This window comes from Coffea eugenioides, unplaced genomic scaffold, assembly GCF_003713205.1.
Source record: "Coffea eugenioides isolate CCC68of unplaced genomic scaffold, Ceug_1.0 ScVebR1_2679;HRSCAF=3752, whole genome shotgun sequence".
Taxonomy (NCBI): domain Eukaryota; kingdom Viridiplantae; phylum Streptophyta; class Magnoliopsida; order Gentianales; family Rubiaceae; genus Coffea; species Coffea eugenioides.
The window spans coordinates 1-21,521 of record NW_020863188.1 but is presented as its reverse complement, the minus strand read 5'-3'; the positions used below and the strand labels follow the sequence as shown (position 1 = coordinate 21,521).

The 21,521-nt window shown below is 42.7% G+C and overlaps 1 protein-coding gene across 1 annotated transcript; it reads right to left on the bottom strand.

The window, feature by feature from the left end:
• Window positions 1-14,410: 14,410 nt before the first annotated feature.
• Window positions 14,411-18,892, bottom strand: LOC113757055 (the record flags this gene model as incomplete). The annotated part of the gene is made up of 7 exons (XM_027300463.1): window positions 18,595-18,892; window positions 17,399-18,528; window positions 16,747-17,008; window positions 15,685-16,314; window positions 14,781-15,561; window positions 14,497-14,627; window positions 14,411-14,439 (listed from the first exon to the last, which is right to left on the bottom strand). Coding segments are annotated over exons 1-7 (3,261 nt in total), but the record flags the coding sequence as incomplete, so codon positions are not given.
• Between the last annotated feature and the right edge of the window lie 2,629 nt (window positions 18,893-21,521).

The following is a 21,521-nucleotide window of genomic DNA, read 5'->3' as shown; positions in this document are numbered from 1 at the left end:
TTGCGTCCTGTCCTCGATTGTTCATCCGACCTATTCCCCTGGAGTATTCACCTTCATCGGAGTGTCGTCTACCACCTAAATCAAATCGTGTCGTCCGTTTGATTCTAGGTCCCGCGATCCAAGCGTTGGACAACCTTGCTAGATCCTTGGGCAAACGTGCTACGTGTCTCGAAACAAGTTGATCGAGGAACGTATCAGGACACTTTGGTGTCACCAAGACCTTGTGTGCTTTACAGGAACATTTCTGTTGGCCACGCATGAGGCGGGATGTAGAGCGAGTGGTGTCACGCTGCATCACCTGTCACCGTGCCAAGTCCAAGCTCCAACCTTTCAGTTTGTATACACCTCTACCTATCCCTTCAGCACCATGGGTACACACTTTTGCACGATGGCAAACGTAAGGTCCTTACACCTCTCACACCTGCACAAGTTTATGAGGACCAACTACTATTGCAAAGGGAGTGTGAACAAGACCGTCAAAGGAGGAAACTAAAGGCAGTCGACCCTGGTAAAGGCTCCACGTCTACGAGTGAGCCATCAACCAAGGGTCAAGGGAGCACACCTAGGGGTATACATGACAAATCGCCTACCGCACCTACCACTAGGAAGCACAACATGATTATTAAGGCTAAAGATGTTAGAAAAGTGGTGAACTCTAATCAGCCTATACTTCTCATGATTTGCAAGCATGTGCTCTTGGATGTTGCTGAGCTCGACAAGGCGTTGCCTGCGAGCATAGTTGCTCTTTTGCAAGAATTTGAGGATGTTTTCCCTGACGAGGTCCCTGATGGCTTACCACCCATTCGGGGAATTGAACACCAAATCGACCTCATTCCTGGAGCACCATTGCCCAACAAACCTGCTTACCGCATGGGCCCTGAGGAGACCAAGGAGCTTCAAAGGCAAGTTGATGGCCTCTTAGGTAAGGGTTGGGTAAAGGAAAGTCTAAGTCCTTGCGCTGTGCCTATGATACTTGTTCCCAAAAAGGACGGTACTTGGCGCATGTGCACTGACTGTCGGGCTGTGAACGCTATCACTGTCAAATATCGTCATCCCATTCCTAGACTTGATGATATGCTTGATGAACTCGATGGTGCCATTATTTTCACCAAAATAGACTTAAGGAGCGGCTATCATCTGATGCGAGACGCGGAAGCTACTTCGGATCTAGAGGAACACGATGAAGATTTGATGGAGTTGAACCCGAACTTGGACCACTCAAGAACAGATTTAACGGTAGAGGACGCCACAATCAAGTATGTGTGCTTGATTGATAAGTCAAGAACAGCCTAGGATCAACTCTAGGATGTTCAACTTAGCTTTTACAAGCTAAGGGAATTTGCCACAAGGAATGGACGAAATTCTGGAAATTTTATTCAATACTCTCAAAAACTGAATGTAACATGCGATTTCAGGCTATTTATAGCCGTGACTAAGACCTAATAAACTGGAAAAATAACAAGGAAAGTTCGGCCACCCCCTTGGGCCTTCACTTGACCGAAAGCTAGCCCAACTAACTAAGGAAAGTTCGGCTCAGCGAGGGTACTTAACTGCGGCTCAGCCCACCGTTTGGAGCTTGGACACTTGCATCTTCAATTGTAAGCAGCATTTTAGTAGTCGTGCAAGGATATTCCAACTCAATCCCTTCAATGCTCGGTTTCTCTTGGTTTTGGATAGCACGTACCAAGGCTTGGAGGGACTCCTTGAATCTCTTAGCTCGTGCTCGTGTCACTGTGCCTTGGGGCACCTTCACAGGGTCTACTTGTACACTTTGGGCCTCGTGCTCCACCGCATCATTCCCCTCCTCTTGAAAAGGATTTGTCCTCAAATCTAGATGGGGATGTCGACAGTGCGTTTGGAGGTCAACCACGTTGGGAACAAATGAAAGGTCACGAGCCAAGTTAAATGTCGTTTGGTCAGTTTCATGAGGCCCTCAAACAAGGACATGCGCCAAGATAGGAAAAAGCTTGTGTAAGGCTCACGAAACTTCCAGGTAGCAATCCAAAGCTCTCTAATCAACCTTCGGCCATGGATTGTCATATTGTCACGTGACATAAGTGGCAGCAATGAAGTGAAATGCACTCCATACGAATCGCATGAATTTGCACAAGTTGGGGTTGGTGAAGTAAGCTCGTGGTGACTAGCTTTTGGACATGTGAAGAAGCACGAACGTGCACCACTTGCAGCAGGAATAAGCACGAAATCGGGTTGCAAGTCTTTAGCCGTAGTTGGAAAATTGTGGACAGCGTTACAACCTATGAAAACAAAATAACCTTCAACTTGGAGCAATTCAGAAATCGGGTAAAGGACTAATGGGACATTATTAGCTAGATGGTAAGAAGGTGTAGAACGAGATTTAAATGAGAAAACTCCCTTTGACACTTCGATATTCCTTCCACCAATTGATTCAACTTGAGATTCCAGTGCTAGTCCTTGACACATAGGTAAAGAACAAGAAGTAGATTCTGGAATTTCCCTTTTAAGATGAGCTCGAATGAATCCTCCAATGGTGCGGACAGATTTGAATGGACATTGTTCCATGAATTGATACCAAAGAGATTTAGTTCCTAGAAGACCAATTCCATGGAAACTCGCAAAGTGTCCAAGTGACTTCGGGATAGAACATGCCATGATCAACTCTACTTGACTTTGTGTAACTTGAACAAAAGAAGAGGTGCTAAACAAAACACATGTTAGCCGGTTAGCAAACAAAATGGTCACACTTTCAGCCTTTGTAAACACGGCCAACTCCTCCTTTTTACTCTTCACTAAGGCCAAATTATTCTTGTCTTTTTCCACTCCATTCTTCTCGGACCATTGCTCACGCATTGTACATGAGGTTTGATTTTCATTGTCTAGCTCATGTTCATGGCTCAGTTGTAACTCATTCATATTTGGCTCTTCAATCAACGAGGGACTAGGATGAATTTTCCCTTTATTACCACCGGTTGGCACATGGTTAAGTTGCTCCAGGTGTGAATCCAGCACTTGGCTAAGTCTTTCCATCATATCATCAATCAATGCTTCAGTCCGACGTTCGAATTTATCCATTGATTCACGAAGCTTTGACTCAATTCGAAAATTCTCGAGCCCTTCGTCTTGATTGTCAAGACACTTCTTAGATGAACCTTGTTTGCTTGAAGTTGACCTTGATTTAGATGCTCTACGCAAACTGCTTTGCTCCTTCTCATACTCATCACAATCTTGTTTATACCTTTCATACACACACAAAGCACGGTGGCGTTGCATCTCCTCCCGGAGTGAATGATACCCACATTGTGAACTGGATTGCATGGGGCTAAAGTACTTGGAGGTACTTCGCTTGGGACCTCTCCTCTTGAAAGGTTCGGTCTCCATGAATTCTTGATTGTATGAGCAAGATGCAACTCTAGTGGCCATGACTATGTGACCTGCAAAACGGTTAGTAGTGCAAAGGAATTTTCCTCCCACACATGGCTTACAATTGTAGTTTGATGTCCATGGTTTGTTCACCAACTTCACTAGACATATTTAGTCCACCTGCAAAATAAATAAACAAAAACGAGTTCCTTGCTCTCTTTTTTTTTTTTTTTTAAATACGATGTATAGGTCACTCACACTCGTATTTCACTCAAGTGTATCACTCTCTAATAATCTTACCAAGCAATTCCTTGGCTTGCTAGTTGCTTGGTTGAACAAACTAGGTGTTACCGCAGTATACGTTCTTGACTAGTCAACAAGTGACACACAAGCTAGTAGAAATAAATGGAGGTGTATGACTGACGACCTAGACACGACTCAAGACTCAGAATATAGCTGGACAATAACTAACGACTCAAAAGAAAGTAAGACAATTAACTTGAATGCTGAAATTTTGAAAATCCTAGAAAACTCTACCCGAAACCCAATTTTCTGGAATTTGTTGAGCTGCTGGTCCGTGGTCTTTTTGGTCCGTGATCTGATTTGGACACTTGGGGTTGCCAAGATTAGAAACCTTGGAGTTTGGTCAGATTTGGGAGTCCCAAGTGGTCCAAATTCGAAATTTTGGAGCTGGTCAGATTTGGAAGTCAGATTTTGCACCAAATTTGGTAAACTTGTAGGCTGTCAAGAATTGGATGTTGTTCAGATTTGGAAGTCCAAGTTTGAATCAGATTTGGTGGCTTGAATGCTGACCAAGACTAGGGCTGTTCAGATTTGAAAGTCCAAGTTTGAATCAGATTTGGTAAAACTTGAAGGCTGGTCAAGAATTGGAAACTAGAGCCGTCTTTCTTGAAAATTTTTTTTGACCTTTGAATCAGATTTGGTAAAACTTGAAGGCTGGTCAAGAATTGGAAACTAGAGCCGTCTTTCTTGAAATTTTTTTTGACTTCTGTTGGGGTGTTTTCACACAATAGCCAGCTAGCTTAGACCACAATTTCACAGCAATTAACATAAACAACTTGGACAGATTTGGTTTCAAGATCAAAGTTCCATGAAAACAAGAACATGGTTGAAGGTTTATTTCAGGTTTCAAGACTGCCAAGATTAACCTCTTTGATCCAAGAAGCTCAAGACTTCCCCAATAAGGTTTTGATGTTCGAGTTTTGCAAAGCAACAACACAAAGGTTCAAGAAACAAGTGCAAACAGATTCGGCAACCCAGCAATTAATTCCAGCAACGACTCAAGGGAATGACAATAAGGTATGCAACACAAGAGATTTTTTTTTTTTCTGGATTTAAACAGAACATAAACACAAGACAAAACTGGACAGAAAATTTCGGACAACAACTAAACAACAAAGACAGATTTCTGACAAGGAAACAACCAAGACAGATTTCTGACAAGGAAACAACAAAGACAGATTTCGGACTTGACAAACCCGAGCACTTGAGCTACGAATTTAGAAGACTAAAATAGATCTAAAAATGATAAAAAAGGATATTCGTGATACCTCTAACTAGCTCTGATGCCAGCTGATGCGAGACGCGGAAGCTACTTCGGATCTAGAGGAACACGATGAAGATTTGATGGAGTTGAACCCGAACTTGGACCACTCAAGAACAGATTTAACGGTAGAGGACGCCACAATCAAGTGTGTGTGTTTGATTGATAAGTCAAGAACAGCCTAGGATCAACTCTAGGATGTTCAACTTAGCTTTCACAAGCTAAGGGAATTTGCCACAAGGAATGGACGAAATTCTGGAAATTTTATTCAATACTCTCAAAAACTGAATGTAACATGCGATTTTCAGGCTATTTATAGCCGTGACTAAGACCTAATAAACTGGAAAAATAACAAGGAAAGTTCGGCCAGCCCCTTGGGCCTTCACTTGACCGAAAGCTAGCCCAACTAACTAAGGAAAGTTCGGCTCAGCGAGGGTACTTAACTGCGGCTCAGCCCACCGTTTGGAGCTTGGACACTTGCATCTTCAATTGTAAGCAGCATTTTAGTAGTCGTGCAAGGATATTCCAACTCAATCCCTTCAATGCTCGGTTTCTCTTGGTTTTGGATAGCACGTACCAAGGCTTGGAGGGACTCCTTGAATCTCTTAGCTCGTGCTCGTGTCACTGTGCCTTGGGGCACCTTCACAGGGTCTACTTGTACACTTTGGGCCTCGTGCTCCACCGCATCATCATCAAATTCGGATGAAAGAAGGCGACGAGTGGAAAACAGCCTTCAAAACCAAACATGGTCTCTATGAATGGCTAGTCATGCCTTTTGGCTTAACTAATGCCCCTAGCACCTTCATGCGACTAATGAACCATGTGTTGAGACACTTTATTGGCAAGTTTGTCATTGTTTACTTTGATGACATCCTGATCTATAGTCATAGTGAGCATGAGCACCTAGAGCATGTGAGATTAGTTCTTGAGACACTTCGACAGGCGCATCTTTACGCCAACCTCAAGAAGTGCACCTTTTGTACTAACGAGCTTGTGTTTTTAGGCTATGTGGTAAGTTCGCAGGGCATCAAGGTGGACAAATCCAAGATTGAGGCCATCGAGCAATGGCCAACTCCCACATCCGTCCCTGACGTGCGCAGCTTTCTTGGATTGGCGGGCTTTTACCGGCGCTTTGTCAAAGATTTTAGCACCATTCCCGTTGACCGCCGTGACAAAGAAGAATGACAAGTTCCACTGGGGAGAATCACAAGAACAAGCATTTCTCGCCCTCAAGGACACACTCACACATGCACCTGTGTTAGCATTACCAAATTTTCACAAGACTTTTGAAATTGAATGTGATGCTTCTGGTGTAGGTATTGGAGCGGTCCTCATGCAAGACAAGAGGCCTTGTGCCTTCTTCAGTGAGAAACTGGGGGGAGCTGCATTAAACTACCCCACGTACGACAAGGAGTTGTACGCTTTAGTGAGGGCTTTTGGAGACTTGGCAACACTATCTTCGCCCTCGCGAGTTCGTGATACACACTGATCACGAGTCATTGAAGTACCTCAAGGGACAACCCAAGTTAAGCAAGCGACATGCCAAATGGGTAAGCTTCATTGACACCTTTTCGTATGTCATTAAGTATAAGACTGGCAAAACGAATGTAGTGGCTGATGCATTATCACGTAGACATTCGTTGCTGCCCTTCTGGATGCCAAGTTACTAGGGTTCGCATTGGTTAAGGAACTCTACACAAATGATCATGACTTTGGTGATATCTATGTTGCTTGTGTTAAGAACCCGCATGGAAAATACTTCTTGCATGATGGATTTCTATTCCATGTAGATAAACTGTGTGTACCTAATTCTTCCATTCGTGATCTTTTGATTCGAGAGGCACATAGTGGTGGTCTCATGGGCCACTTTGGCATCACCAAGACTCTGGCCATGTTGCAAGAGCACTTTTACTGGTCTCATATGCGTAGAGATGTTGAACGCATGGTTGGTAGATGTGCTACTTGTCACAAGGCAAAGTCTAAGACAAATCCATATGGCTTGTATACCCCATTACCTATCCCTCACCATCCTTGGGTTGATTTGTCTATGGACTTTGTATTAGGATTGCCTAGATCAACATGGGGTAATGACTCCATCTTTGTTGTGGTTGATAGATTCTCTAAGATGGCTCATTTTATTCCTTGCCACAAAACTGACGATGCATCTCATATTGCTAATCTGTTCTTCAAAGAAATTGTCCGTCTGCATGGCCTGCCTAAAACTATTGTCAGTGATAGAGATGTGAAATTCTTGAGTTACTTTTGGAAGACTTTGTGGTCCAAACTAAGCACTAGGTTATTATTCTCCACCACTAGTCATCCACAAAGCGATGGACAAACTGAAGTTGTCAATCGCACACTTGGCACTCTACTTCGGGCCTTGATTAACAAGAATCTTAAGACTTGGGAAGAGTGCCTCCCTCATGTTGAATTCGCCTACAATCGAACTGTGCATAGTGCCACACAATACTCCCCCTTTGAGATTGTTTATGGCTTCAACCCCGTCACCCCCCTTGATTCGGTGCCCTTACCTTCCTCTGACCACACAAGCTCAGATGGGAAAAAGAAAGCTGATTCTGTGCGCAGGTTACATGAGGCCGTCCGAGCAAACATTGAGAAGCGTACGCAGCAATACATCCAGCAAGCCAACAAGCACCGTCGCAAGATGATTTTTGAGCCTGGAGATTGGGTTTGGCTACACTTGAGGAACGAGCGATTTCCCAAGCAACGCCAAAGCAAATTGTCCCCAAGAGGTGATGGACCATTTCGGGTACTCCAACGAGTCAATGACAACGCATACAAGTTGGAGCTACCTGGGGAGTACACTGTTAGTGCAACCTTCAACGTCGCGGACCTAAGGCCATTTCTTGACGAGGAGGATCCAGATTTGAGGGCAAATCCTTCTCAAGAGGAGAGGACTGATGTGTGCACGAGTCTCGGCCCACGCAATAACCCAGTCCGAGTTCCATTGGGCCCAGTCACACGTGCACGGGCCAAGCTCTTCAAAGAATCACTCCAAGCCCTGGTTCGAGTCGTCCAAGACCAACATGGAGTTCACAAAGATATTGAGGGCTTAGAGAGAGACAATCAAGCCATTTGCACCATGATCCAAGCCCACGAAGACTCAAGTGGGCCTTCAAGAGGACCGGCCCTATAGGGCCTTAGCCTTAGTATTTGATAGATTGGATTAATTTGTCTTCATAGCTCATTGGGCCGGCCCATCTTGGACACCAAGATGGCCGAACTATTTGCCATTGTTTCCTTAGGTTTTCTTAGTCACGTTGGCCTATAAATAGGCTTGCTTTGTAAGGTTTTAGGGTAGTCGTTTTATCAATAAAATTGGTTTAATTCGTTCCTTCTTCTAAGAAGAGAGTTCGAGCACTTTAACTTGCTTTGGCAAGGGTTATTGAGCAATCTTGCGTCCTGTCCTCGATTGTTCATCCGACCTATTCCCCTGGAGTATTCACCTTCATCGGAGTGTCGTCTACCACATAAATCAAATCGTGTCGTCCGTTTGATTCTAGGTCCCGCGATCCAAGCGTTGGACAACCTTGCTAGATCCTTGGGCAAACGTGCTACGTGTCTCGAAACAAGTTGATCGAGGAACGTATCAGGACACTTTGGTGTCACCAAGACCTTGTGTGCTTTACAGGAACATTTCTGTTGGCCACGCATGAGGCGGGATGTAGAGCGAGTGGTGTCCACGGCTGCATCACCTGTAATCGTGCCAGTCCAAGCTCCAACCTTTCAGTTTGTATACACCTCTACCTATCCCTTCAGCACCATGGGTACACTGATGCGGTGGAGCACGAGGCCCAAAGTGTACAAGTAGACCCTGTGAAGGTGCCCCAAGGCACAGTGACACGAGCACGAGCTAAGAGATTCAAGGAGTCCCTCCAAGCCTTGGTACGTGCTATCCAAAACCAAGAGAAACCGAGCATTGAAGGGATTGAGTTGGAATATCCTTGCACGACTACTAAAATGCGGCTTACAATTGAAGATGCAAGTGTCCAAGCTCCAAACGGTGGGCTGAGCCGCAGTTAAGTACCCTCGCTGAGCCGAACTTTCCTTAGTTAGTTGGGCTAGCTTTCGGTCAAGTGAAGGCCCAAGGGGCTGGCCGAACTTTCCTTGTTATTTTTCCAGTTTATTAGGTCTTAGTTACGGCTATTAATAGCCTCAAGCCGCATGTTACATTCAGTTTTTGAGAGTATTGAATAAAATTTCCAGAATTTCGTCCATTCCTTGTGGCAAATTCCCTTAGCTTGTGAAAGCTAAGTTGAACATCCTAGAGTCGATCCTAGGCTGTTCTTGACTTATCAATCAAGCACACATACTTGATTGTGGCGTCCTCTACCGTTAAATCTGTTCTTGAGTGGTCCAAGTTCGGGTTCAACTCCGTCAAATCTTCATCGTGTTCCTCTAGATCCGAAGTAGCTTCCGCGTCTCGCATCAGCTGGCATCAGAGCTAGTTAGAGGTATCACGAATATCCTTTTTTATCGTTTTTAGATCTATTTTAGTCTTCTAATTCGTAGCTCAAGTGCTCGGGTTTGTCAAGTCCGAAATCTGTCTTTGTTGTTTCCTTGTCAGAAATCTGTCTTGGTTGTTTCCTTGTCAGAAATCTGTCTTTGTTGTTTAGTTGTTGTCCGAAATTTTCTGTCCAGTTTTGTCTTGTGTTTATGTTCTGTTTAAATCCAGAAAAAAAAAATCTCTTGTGTTGCATACCTTATTGTCATTCCCTTGAGTCGTTGCTGGAATTAATTGCTGGGTTGCCGAATCTGTTTGCACTTGTTTCTTGAACCTTTGTGTTGTTGCTTTGCAAAACTCGAACATCAAAACCTTATTGGGGAAGTCTTGAGCTTCTTGGATCAAAGAGGTTAATCTTGGCAGTCTTGAAACCTGAAATAAACCTTCAACCGTGTTCTTGTTTTCATGGAACTTTGATCTTGAAACCAAATCTGTCCAAGTTGTTTACGTTAATTGCTGTGAAATTGTGGTCTAAGCTAGCTGGCTATTGTGTGAAAACACCCCAACAGAAGTCAAAAAAAAATTTCAAGAAAGACGGCTCTAGTTTCCAATTCTTGACCAGCCTTCAAGTTTTACCAAATCTGATTCAAAGGTCAAAAAAAAAATTTTCAAGAAAGACGGCTCTAGTTTCCAATTCTTGACCAGCCTTCAAGTTTTACCAAATCTGATTCAAACTTGGACTTTCAAATCTGAACAGCCCTAGTCTTGGTCAGCATTCAAGCCACCAAATCTGATTCAAACTTGGACTTTCAAATCTGAACAGCCCTAGTCTTGGTCAGCATTCAAGCCACCAAATCTGATTCAAACTTGGACTTCCAAATCTGAACAACATCCAATTCTTGACAGCCTACAAGTTTACCAAATTTGGTGCAAAATCTGACTTCCAAATCTGACCAGCTCCAAAATTTCGAATTTGGACCACTTGGGACTCCCAAATCTGACCAAACTCCAAGGTTTCTAATCTTGGCAACCCCAAGTGTCCAAATCAGATCACGGACCAAAAAGACCACGGACCAGCAGCTCAACAAATTCCAGAAAATTGGGTTTCGGGTAGAGTTTTCTAGGATTTTCAAAATTTCAGCATTCAAGTTAATTGTCTTACTTTCTTTTGAGTCGTTAGTTATTGTCCAGCTATATTCTGAGTCTTGAGTCGTGTCTAGGTCGTCAGTCATACACCTCCATTTATTTCTACTAGCTTGTGTGTCACTTGTTGACTAGTCAAGAACGTATACTGCGGTAACACCTAGTTTGTTCAACCAAGCAACTAGCAAGCCAAGGAATTGCTTGGTAAGATTATTAGAGAGTGATACACTTGAGTGAAATACGAGTGTGAGTGACCTATACATCGTATTTAAAAAAAAAAAAAAAAGAGAGCAAGGAACTCGTTTTTGTTTATTTATTTTGCAGGTGGACTAAATATGTCTAGTGAAGTTGGTGAACAAACCATGGACATCAAACTACAATTGTAAGCCATGTGTGGGAGGAAAATTCCTTTGCACTACTAACCGTTTTGCAGGTCACATAGTCATGGCCACTAGAGTTGCATCTTGCTCATACAATCAAGAATTCATGGAGACCGAACCTTTCAAGAGGAGAGGTCCCAAGCGAAGTACCTCCAAGTACTTTAGCCCCATGCAATCCAGTTCACAATGTGGGTATCATTCACTCCGGGAGGAGATGCAACGCCACCGTGCTTTGTGTGTGTATGAAAGGTATAAACAAGATTGTGATGAGTATGAGAAGGAGCAAAGCAGATTGCGTAGAGCATCTAAATCAAGGTCAACTTCAAGCAAACAAGGTTCATCTAAGAAGTGTCTTGACAATCAAGACGAAGGGCTCGAGAATTTTCGAATTGAGTCAAAGCTTCGTGAATCAATGGATAAATTTGAACGTCGGACTGAAGCATTGATTGATGATATGATGGAAAGACTTAGCCAAGTGCTGGATTCACACCTGGAGCAACTTAACCATGTGCCAACCGGTGGTAATAAAGGGAAAATTCATCCTAGTCCCTCGTTGATTGAAGAGCCAAATATGAATGAGTTACAACTGAGCCATGAACATGAGCTAGACAATGAAAATCAAACCTCATGTACAATACGTGAGCAATGGTCCGAGAAGAATGGAGTGGAAAAAGACAAGAATAATTTGGCCTTAGTGAAGAGTAAAAAGGAGGAGTTGGCCATGTTTACAAAGGCTGAAAGTGTGACCATTTTGTTTGCTAACCGGCTAACATGTGTTTTGTTTAGCACCTCTTCTTTTGTTCAAGTTACACAAAGTCAAGTAGAATTGATCATGGCATGTTCCATCCCGAAGTCACTTGGACACTTTGCGAGTTTCCATGGAATTGGTCTTCTAGGAACTAAATCTCTTTGGTATCAATTCATGGAACAATGTCCATTCAAATCTGTCCGCACCATTGGAGGATTCATTCGAGCTCATCTTAAAAGGGAAATTCCAGAATCTACTTCTTGTTCTTTACCTATGTGTCAAGGACTAGCACTGGAATCTCAAGTTGAATCAATTGGTGGAAGGAATATCGAAGTGTCAAAGGGAGTTTTCTCATTTAAATCTCGTTCTACACCTTCTTACCATCTAGCTAATAATGTCCCATTAGTCCTTTACCCGATTTCTGAATTGCTCCAAGTTGAAGGTTATTTTGTTTTCATAGGTTGTAACGCTGTCCACAATTTTCCAACTACGGCTAAAGACTTGCAACCCGATTTCGTGCTTATTCCTGCTGCAAGTGGTGCACGTTCGTGCTTCTTCACATGTCCAAAAGCTAGTCACCACGAGCTTACTTCACCAACCCCAACTTGTGCAAATTCATGCGATTCGTATGGAGTGCATTTCACTTCATTGCTGCCACTTATGTCACGTGACAATAAGACAATCTATGGCCGAAGGTTGATTAGAGAGCTTTGGATTGCTACCAGGAAGTTTCGTGAGCCTTACACAAGCTTTTTCCTATCTTGGTGCATGTCCTTGTTTGAGGGCCTCATGAAACTGACCAAACGGCATTTAACTTGGCTCGTGACCTTTCATTTGTTCCCAACGTGGCTGACCTCCAAACGCACTGTCGACATCCCCATCTAGATTTGAGGACAAATCCTTTTCAAGAGGAGGGGAATGATGCGGTGGAGCACGAGGCCCAAAGTGTACAAGTAGACCCTGTGAAGGTGCCCCAAGGCACAGTGACAGGAGCACGAGCTAAGAGATTCAAGGAGTCCCTCCAAGCCTTGGTACGTGCTATCCAAAACCAAGAGAAACCGAGCATTGAAGGGATTGAGTTGGAATATCCTTGCACGACTACTAAAATGCTGCTTACAATTGAAGATGCAAGTGTCCAAGCTCCAAACGGTGGGCTGAGCCGCAGTTAAGTACCCTCGCCGAGCCGTACGGGGGTCTCGCTTATGATCTATAGTTAGTTGGGCTAGCTTTCGGTCAAGTGAAGGCCCAAGGGGCTGGCCGAACTTTCCTTGTTATTTTTCCAGTTTATTAGGTCTTAGTCACGGCTATTAATAGCCTCAAGCCGCATGTTACATTCAGTTTTTGAGAGTATTGAATAAAATTTCCAGAATTTCGTCCATTCCTTGTGGCAAATTCCCTTAGCTTGTGAAAGCTAAGTTGAACATCCTAGAGTTGATCCTAGGCTGTTCTTGACTTATCAATCAAACACACACACTTGATTGTGGCGTCCTCTACCATTAAATCTGTTCTTGAGTGGTCCAAGTTCGGGTTCAATTCCGTCAAATCTTCATCGTGTTCCTCTAGATCCGAAGTAGCTTCCGCGTCTCGTATCAGCAACAATGTAGATAAAGTGCGATTAACAACTTCTGTTTGGCTATCCGTTTGTGGGTGACTTGAAGTCGAGAATAACAGTTTAGTACCTAATTTTCCCCATAATGTCTTCCAGAAATAGCTAAGAAATTTAACATCCCTGTCAGAAACAATAGTTCTAGGCATGCCATGTAACCTAACTATCCCACGAAAGAACAAATCAGCAATGTAAGAAGCATCATCCGTTTTGTGACAAGCAATGAAATGAGCCATTTTAGGAAATCTGTCAACTACCACAAATATGCTATCATGTCCTTTCCTAGACCTAGGCAACCCAAGTACAAAATTCATAGAAATATCGATCCAAGGTGTAGTAGGCACAGGTAAAGGGGTATACAAACCGAATGGTTGTGATACGAACGTCGCCAACCTTGTGACGAAACCCGTAAAAGATTAGATTCAGGATCGACAAGAGGACACCAAGTTTGGAGCGGATGACCTCAACCCGTTAATCACGTGGTTAACGAACCTTGGTATAATGGTAGAAGACGCCACAACCTAGTGCGATTCTAGATTGATAAGTCACGAACACCTAGAGAAATTCTAAGGTATTCAAGAAGCCTTGGAGAAACCAAGAAAACTCTCAAAATCTGATTTATTGATTGAATGCCTAAATCCATTGGAAGTGTGGGCTATTTATAGCCTTACATAGAGATGAACAACTAAATGTGGAACTAGTCTAGAGTTGTGGTCTTGACTAAGACTAACAATTGTAGGCTTGACTATTTCCATAAGACTAAGAATTGTGGGCTTGACCAAACCTTATGAGGTCATCCCTTAGGTAAACAACCTTATGAGGTCATCGCTTAGGTAAATAACCTTATGAGGTCATCGCTTAGGTAAATAAGCAATGCTATGGACCATTAAGCCCTTATTACAATGACTTAATTAAAACAGCAAATGTGACTAGAGAAGGGTCACACATGGTTCTCTTTGACGTGCACTACATGGATGGCTTTCATTCCTTCATGCTCAAGTCCCTCAATGACCTTGGGGACAATTTCTTGGCCTTGTATCTCATGAACAAGTCCTTGGAGTTCCTCCCTCATCTTCTTAGCTCGTGCTCGAGTTACGGGTCCTAGGGGAACTCGAATAGTTCGCAATGGTGTCTCTTGGTTCGTATCATCCCCCTCCTCTTCAAAAGGATTTGTCCTCAAATCAACTTCATCGTCTGCAAGAAAAGGAGATAGATCAGAGACATTGAATGTAGCGCTCACATTGTACTCACCGGGTAGGTCCAGTTTGTAAGCATTGTCATTGATGCGCTTGATGACTTGGAACGGCCCATCTCCTCGGGGAAGTAATTTATTGCGCCTTTGGACTGGGAACCTTTCCTTGCGTAGATGTAACCACACCCAGTCACCAGGTTCAAACACAACGCGTTGGCGTCCCTTGTTAACCCGTTGAGCAACTTGGTCCATCCTTCGCTCAATGTTTAGGCGTACCTGCTGGTGTAATTTCTTGACAAAATCTGCTCGTTTAGCACCATCCATGTTAATGTGCTCAGAAGAAGGTAAAGGTGATAAGTCTAGTGGTGTTAAAGGGTTAAAACCATAGACTATTTCAAATGGTGAAAAATGAGTAGAACTATGCACCGTACGATTGTATGCAAACTCAACATGGGGTAAACACTCTTCCCAGGTTCTAATGTTTTTTCTAATGATGGCACGCAAGAGTGTAGATAGTGTACGATTGACAACCTCAGTTTGGCCATCAGTTTGTGGGTGACTAGTAGTAGAAAATAGCAATTTGGTACCCAATTTTCCCCACAAAGTTTTCCAAAAGTAACTCAAAAATTTGACATCCCTATCAGAGACAATTGTCCTAGGCATGCCATGCAATCTAATGATTTCTTTGAAAAACAAATCAGCAATGTGCGATGCATCATCTGTTTTGTGACATGGTATAAAATGTGCCATTTTTGAAAATCTGTCAACAATAACAAAGATGCTATCATTTCCCCTCTTTGACCTAGGCAACCCTAAAACAAAATCCATGGAAATGTCGGTCCAAGGTTCCTTAGGTACAGGTAAAGGACTATAAAGGCCATAGGGTTGAAGTTTAGACTTAGCTTTGTGGCAAGTAATGCATTTAGCCACCATTCGCTCCACATCTCGTTTCATCCTTGGCCAATGGAAGTGCTCTTGAAGGATAGCTAAGGTTTTAGCCACGCCAAAGTGTCCCATCAAGCCACCTCCATGTGCTTCCCTAACAAGTAAAGAGCGAATAGAGCAGTTAGGTATACATAGTCGATTGAGGTAGAAAAGAAATCCATCAAGGATGTAGAATTTACCTTGAGTTGCTGAACCACAAGAGTCATAAATACCTGAGAAATCTGGGTCATTGGTGTATAACTCTTTAACTAATTCAAATCCTAACAACCTTGCATCAAGTTGAGTAAGCAAAGAGTACCGACGTGATAATGCATCAGCAACAACATTAGTTTTCCCCACTTTGTACTTAATCACATAAGGGAAGGTTTCAATAAATGCAATCCACCTAACATGACGCTTATTCAACTTGTATTGTGACTTAATGTGCTTAAGCGACTCATGGTCAGTGTGTATGACAAATTCCCTTGGTCTCAAGTAATGTTGCCAAGTTTCTAAAGCACGGATTAAGGAGTACAACTCCTTATCATAAGTGGAATAGTTCAAAACTGCCCCATTGAGTTTTTCACTAAAGTATGCAATTGGTTTGCCCTCTTGCATTAGGACAGCTCCAATACCCACCCCAGATGCATCACACTCTATTTCAAACATCTTGTCAAAGCATGGTAATGCAAGTAGTGGTGCATGTGTGAGTTGATGTTTAAGCATTTGGAAAGCACATACTTGAGCATCTCTCCACACAAATGGCTCATTTTTCTTAATTACAGCAGTTAGAGGTGCAGCAATGGTACTAAAATCTTTAACAAATCGTCTATAAAAACTAGCAAGACCGTGGAAGCTACGTACCTCACCCACCGTGCTTGGAGTAGGCCATTCTCGAATTGCTTTAACCTTCTCCTCGTCCACTTTGATTCCCTGTTTACTCACAACAAAGCCTAGGAAGACAAGTTGATCAGTACAAAAGGAGCACTTCTTAAGGTTAGCATAGAGCTTTTCCCTTCGAAGTACATCAAGAACAAGCTTCACATGTTCAACATGCTCATCTAAGCTCCTACTATAAATCAGGATATCGTCAAAATATACAACTACAAATTTTCCAAGGAATGGACGAAGTACATGGTTCATCAATCTCATGAACGTACTAGGTGCATTAGTTAGTCCAAATGGCATAACTAACCACTCGTACAAGCCATGTTTGGTTTTAAAGGCTGTTTTCCATTCATCCCCCTCTTTCATCCTAATTTGATGATAACCGCTTTTTAGATCAATTTTAGTGAAAATCACAGCACCATATAGCTCATCTAACATATCATCAAGTCTAGGAATAGGGTGACGATATTTTACCGTTATTGCATTAACGGCCCTACAGTCAGTGCACATTCGCCAACTTCCATCCTTTTTAGGCACCAAGATGACGGGAACCGCACATGGGCTCAAGCTTTCTCGTGCCCATCCCTTTGTTAGAAGCTCTTCGATTTGGCGTTGGAGCTCCTTTGTCTCATCTGGACCCATTTTGTAGGCTGGTCTGTTAGGAAGTGGGGCACCTGGAACCAAGTCAATTTGATGCTCAATTCCCCTTATTGGTGGTAGTCCATTTGGAATCTCATCGGGAAAGACATCCTCATAATCCTGCAAAAGAGAGACAATACTAGATGGTAGAGTGTTAGTAAGATCACTTGTAACAACCAACACCTCTTTGCACAAAAGTACAAAGATGGGTGTATTAACACTCAAAACTTTTCTTACTGCATTGGCTTTTATCAATAGATTTTGCCTTTTCTCTCTCTTTTCAATTTTGGCCGGCTCACCATATGTTTTTTTCCTCTCAATTTTCTCGGCCTTATCATTTTCTGTTGAGCTCTCGGCTTTTTCTATTTTTTTCTTCTCATTCTCGAGCTCACTTTCCTTGATCAAGCTTTCTTGATCTTCACGAACTTGAATAGGAGTGAGTGGCACAAGCACAATCCTCTTCTCGCCTTGCTTGAAAGAGTATTTATTAGTAATGCCATCGAATGTAACTCCCTTGTCGAATTGCCATGGTCTCCCCAATAGTATGTGACATGCTTGCATAGGGACCACGTCGCATAACACCACATCCTCATACTTTCCAATTCGGAAAGGTACTTGGACTTGCTTGGTCACACGAACATCCCCGCTATCGTTCAACCATTGCAAACGATACGGTGTTGGATGTCGTAGAGTGGGTAGTGCTAGTTTCTCCACCATCAAGGCACTAGCAACATTAGCACAACTACCTCCATCTATGATCAAACTACATACCTTGCCTTTGATATAGCAACGGGTGTAGAAAATGTTCTCCCTTTGTGCATGGTCAGCGGCTTTCACTTGGGTTGCTAAGGCTCGTCTGACAACGAGTCCAACTCGTTCATCGATGGGCAATGCTTCCTCTTCTTCCTCAAGGGATGGCAACTCCTCCTTCTCATCTTCATCATCAGTGAGAAACTCACCATTGGGTAAGATGATCATAGTGCGTTGGTTCGGGCATTGGCTAGCAATATGCCCTCGGCCTTGGCATTTGAAGCATCTAGTATCTCGATTTCGCCCCAAGCTCAACTCAATGGCAGTCTTTGGTGTTGCTTTAGACTCCCACTTAGTCGTATCCGGCCTCGGTCTTGAAGGGATGGAATTACTCGGCCCTTTATCCTCTTTCTTTGGTGGTGTAGTTCGGGGATAAGAGGGTGAAAAGTTGGAGTAACTCCGAGTTGAATCCTTCCTCTTAATCCTCCTTTCAATCTTGATGGCCTTCTCCACCAAGTCCCCAAGTTCCACATAGTGGTGTAACTCCACTTGATCAGCAATTTCGGGCCTTAATCCGTTCAAGAAGCGTGCCATTGTTGCTTCTCGATCCTCCATGATGTCTGCCCGTAGCATGAGTATTTCCATTTCCTTGTGATAGTCCTCGACACTTCGTGCTCCTTGGTTGAGGGTTTGAAGCTTTTGGTACAAGTCACGGTAGTAGTGACTTGGTACGAAACGCTTCCTCATTAGTCGTCTTAGCTCCGTCCAAGTTTGTATGGTAGGTTCACGACTCCTCCTTCGACTAGTAGAGAGTTGATCCCACCACACAACGGCGTAGTCGGTGAATTCGACCACGGCCAACTTGACCTTTTGCTCCTCCGAGTAAGTATTGCAATCGAAGACAAGTTCAATCCGCTTCTCCCACTCTAAGTAGGCATCGGGGTCTGATCGTCCTTGGAAAGGCGGAATTTTCATCTTTATGCCCGGAATGTGGTCATTTGAAGGCCTAGCTTCACGCTTGGACCTACTTTGCTTATGCTCATAGTTGTTGTCTGAGTTAGAGTCGGTAGACTCATGTGCATAAGCCTTTCCACGGCTGCCTTTGGAGCTTCCATGAGACAACTCTAAGCTGTCAATGCGTTGATGCATTAGTTCAAGTTTTTGGTCCATCATGCGTCCCAATTCGCCTTTGATTGCTTCTGTGAAAAGTTTAAGATCAAAAGCTTGGGAGCTTGCTCCCCCCTCGTTAGCCATGGTAGGGTAAAAAAAATAATAATGGAAAGAAGCAAAGTTTATCTCGCACACTTCCTCACGTGTTTACTCTCGCTCTCGTGTTTGAACACTCTAATGAACTCACCAAGGTATTTTCAAGGCTCCTCGGTCAACTCCTCGAAGAAGTTAGAACTCCTTCTAGTGTGGATCGACTTACCAACCAGGGTCACAAGATTGTAGCACTTTGAACGAAAAAAAACAAAAGATGAAGAGACTGACCACGACTCAATGAATGACTCAGAGTTGAATTTTAAGGATCCTAGACAAAACTCTACCCAAAACTGGAATTTTGAGCTGCTGGTTGCTGCATTTCTGGTCAGTGTTTTGGTAGGTAAATGGACACTTAGAGGATTCAGAATGACACTTAAAACTGACCTAATGATGCACAAAAATTTCCAGAATTAATGATTGGACAGAAATTCCCCAATGGTTGCAAAGATGGAATCCGAATGGAAGATGAATTTGTGTTGCGGTAGGACTGTTTTGGAAACCCAAGGCTGACTTTTCTTCCTTAATCCTTTGGAAACAAGGATTAGTCTTCCTATTTGCTGGTTCCCATAAATTCTAAGGTCAAGTTCAAGATTGGAACTGATTTGGTTGTTTTTGGGAACAAGGGTGGAAAATTTGACTTTGAACAGGTTGGAAAATTTGACTTGAATAGGTTGGGAAATTTGACTTGAATAGGCTGAATATTCTTCTTCTTCCTTTGTTTTTGTTTTCTAATCAGCCAAGAAGAGTCAAATTTCGTGGCTAAAATGTTCTTAGTCAAGAAAGAAGATTGTTGTAGTGAACACAAGGATTTTGGCAGCTGAAATTTTGCAGCCTTGTTGTTTACCAAGATTTGGTTCCCAAAACCCAGAAACTTCAAGATTCTTTCAAGAATTCAAGATGTTAATTTCCAGAATTCAAGAAACACAAAATTGAAGATGATTTCCTCCCCAAACAATCCAAGATTTCACGATTTGATCAAGACAGATTTTGGTTGGCTTCAAGAATCCCAACTAAAGTTCCAAGAACTTCAAGATTGTGGTTTTAAACAATCAGGAACTTCAAGAAACCCAAGTTTTGATCAAGACAGATTTCCAGGAATTTTTGTAAGGTTAGCCAGCTATATTTTTTTTTATATATTTTTTTTTTGTATGTAAACAAGAACACAAGGTAATAACTAGATAGGACTCTAAAACCCTTGCTACAAACTGATTTTTTTTTCGGATGAACAGTAACCTCGAATGATCAAATAGAACAAAAAGACTGGAATTGAATGGATATAACAGGATAGAAACAAGACTCAAACAAAGAATCAAGAATAAGACACAAAAGAAAAGGCTGGACCAAACAAGACTAACCACAGCAATTAACAACAACTAGACACAAGTTTATGACGTAACAAATCTGGAAAAATAACGCAAGAACACGAAGTAACAAATCTGGAAATTGCGGATAGCAAACTTAGAACATGAAAACAGAATTTTGGACAACTTGACTCGAAAGGAAATAAATAAAGGGATATAACGTGATACCTCTTAACTAGCTCTGATTACCAACTGATACGAACGTCGCCAACCTTGTGACGAAACCCGTAAAAGATTAGATTCAGGATCGACAAGAGGACACCAAGTTTGGAGCGGATGACCTCAACCCGTTAATCACGTGGTTAACGAACCTTGGTATAATGGTAGAAGACGCCACAACCTAGTGCGATTCTAGATTGATAAGTCACGAACACCTAGAGAAATTCTAAGGTATTCAAGAAGCCTTGGAGAAACCAAGAAAACTCTCAAAATCTGATTTATTGATTGAATGCCTAAATCCATTGGAAGTGTGGGCTATTTATAGCCTTACATAGAGATGAACAACTAAATGTGGAACTAGTCTAGAGTTGTGGTCTTGACTAAGACTAACAATTGTAGGCTTGACTATTTCCATAAGACTAAGAATTGTGGGCTTGACCAAACCTTATGAGGTCATCCCTTAGGTAAACAACCTTATGAGGTCATCGCTTAGGTAAATAACCTTATGAGGTCATCGCTTAGGTAAATAAGCAATGCTATGGACCATTAAGCCCTTATTACAATGACTTAATTAAAACAGCAAATGTGACTAGAGAAGGGTCACACATGGTTCTCTTTGACGTGCACTACATGGATGGCTTTCATTCCTTCATGCTCAAGTCCCTCAATGACCTTGGGGACAATTTCTTGGCCTTGTATCTCATGAACAAGTCCTTGGAGTTCCTCCCTCATCTTCTTAGCTCGTGCTCGAGTTACGGGTCCTAGGGGAACTCGAATAGTTCGCAATGGTGTCTCTTGGTTCGTATCAGGTTGAGTCTTAGACTTAGCTTTGTGGCACACAATGCATCGACCAACCACACGTTCCACATCTCTTCTCATCTTTGGCCAATAGAAGTGTTCCTTTAAAACAACCAAAGTCTTTGCAGCACCAAAGTGTCCCATTAGACTACCTGAATGTGCTTCATGGACTAACAATAGACTGAGGGATGCATAGTTTTTCAACTCGAAACAAATAACCATCATGCATAAAAAAGTGATCCAACCTAGATTGTAAGCATTGTGCATAGCATTCACTAAAATCTGGATCTTTTGCATATAAC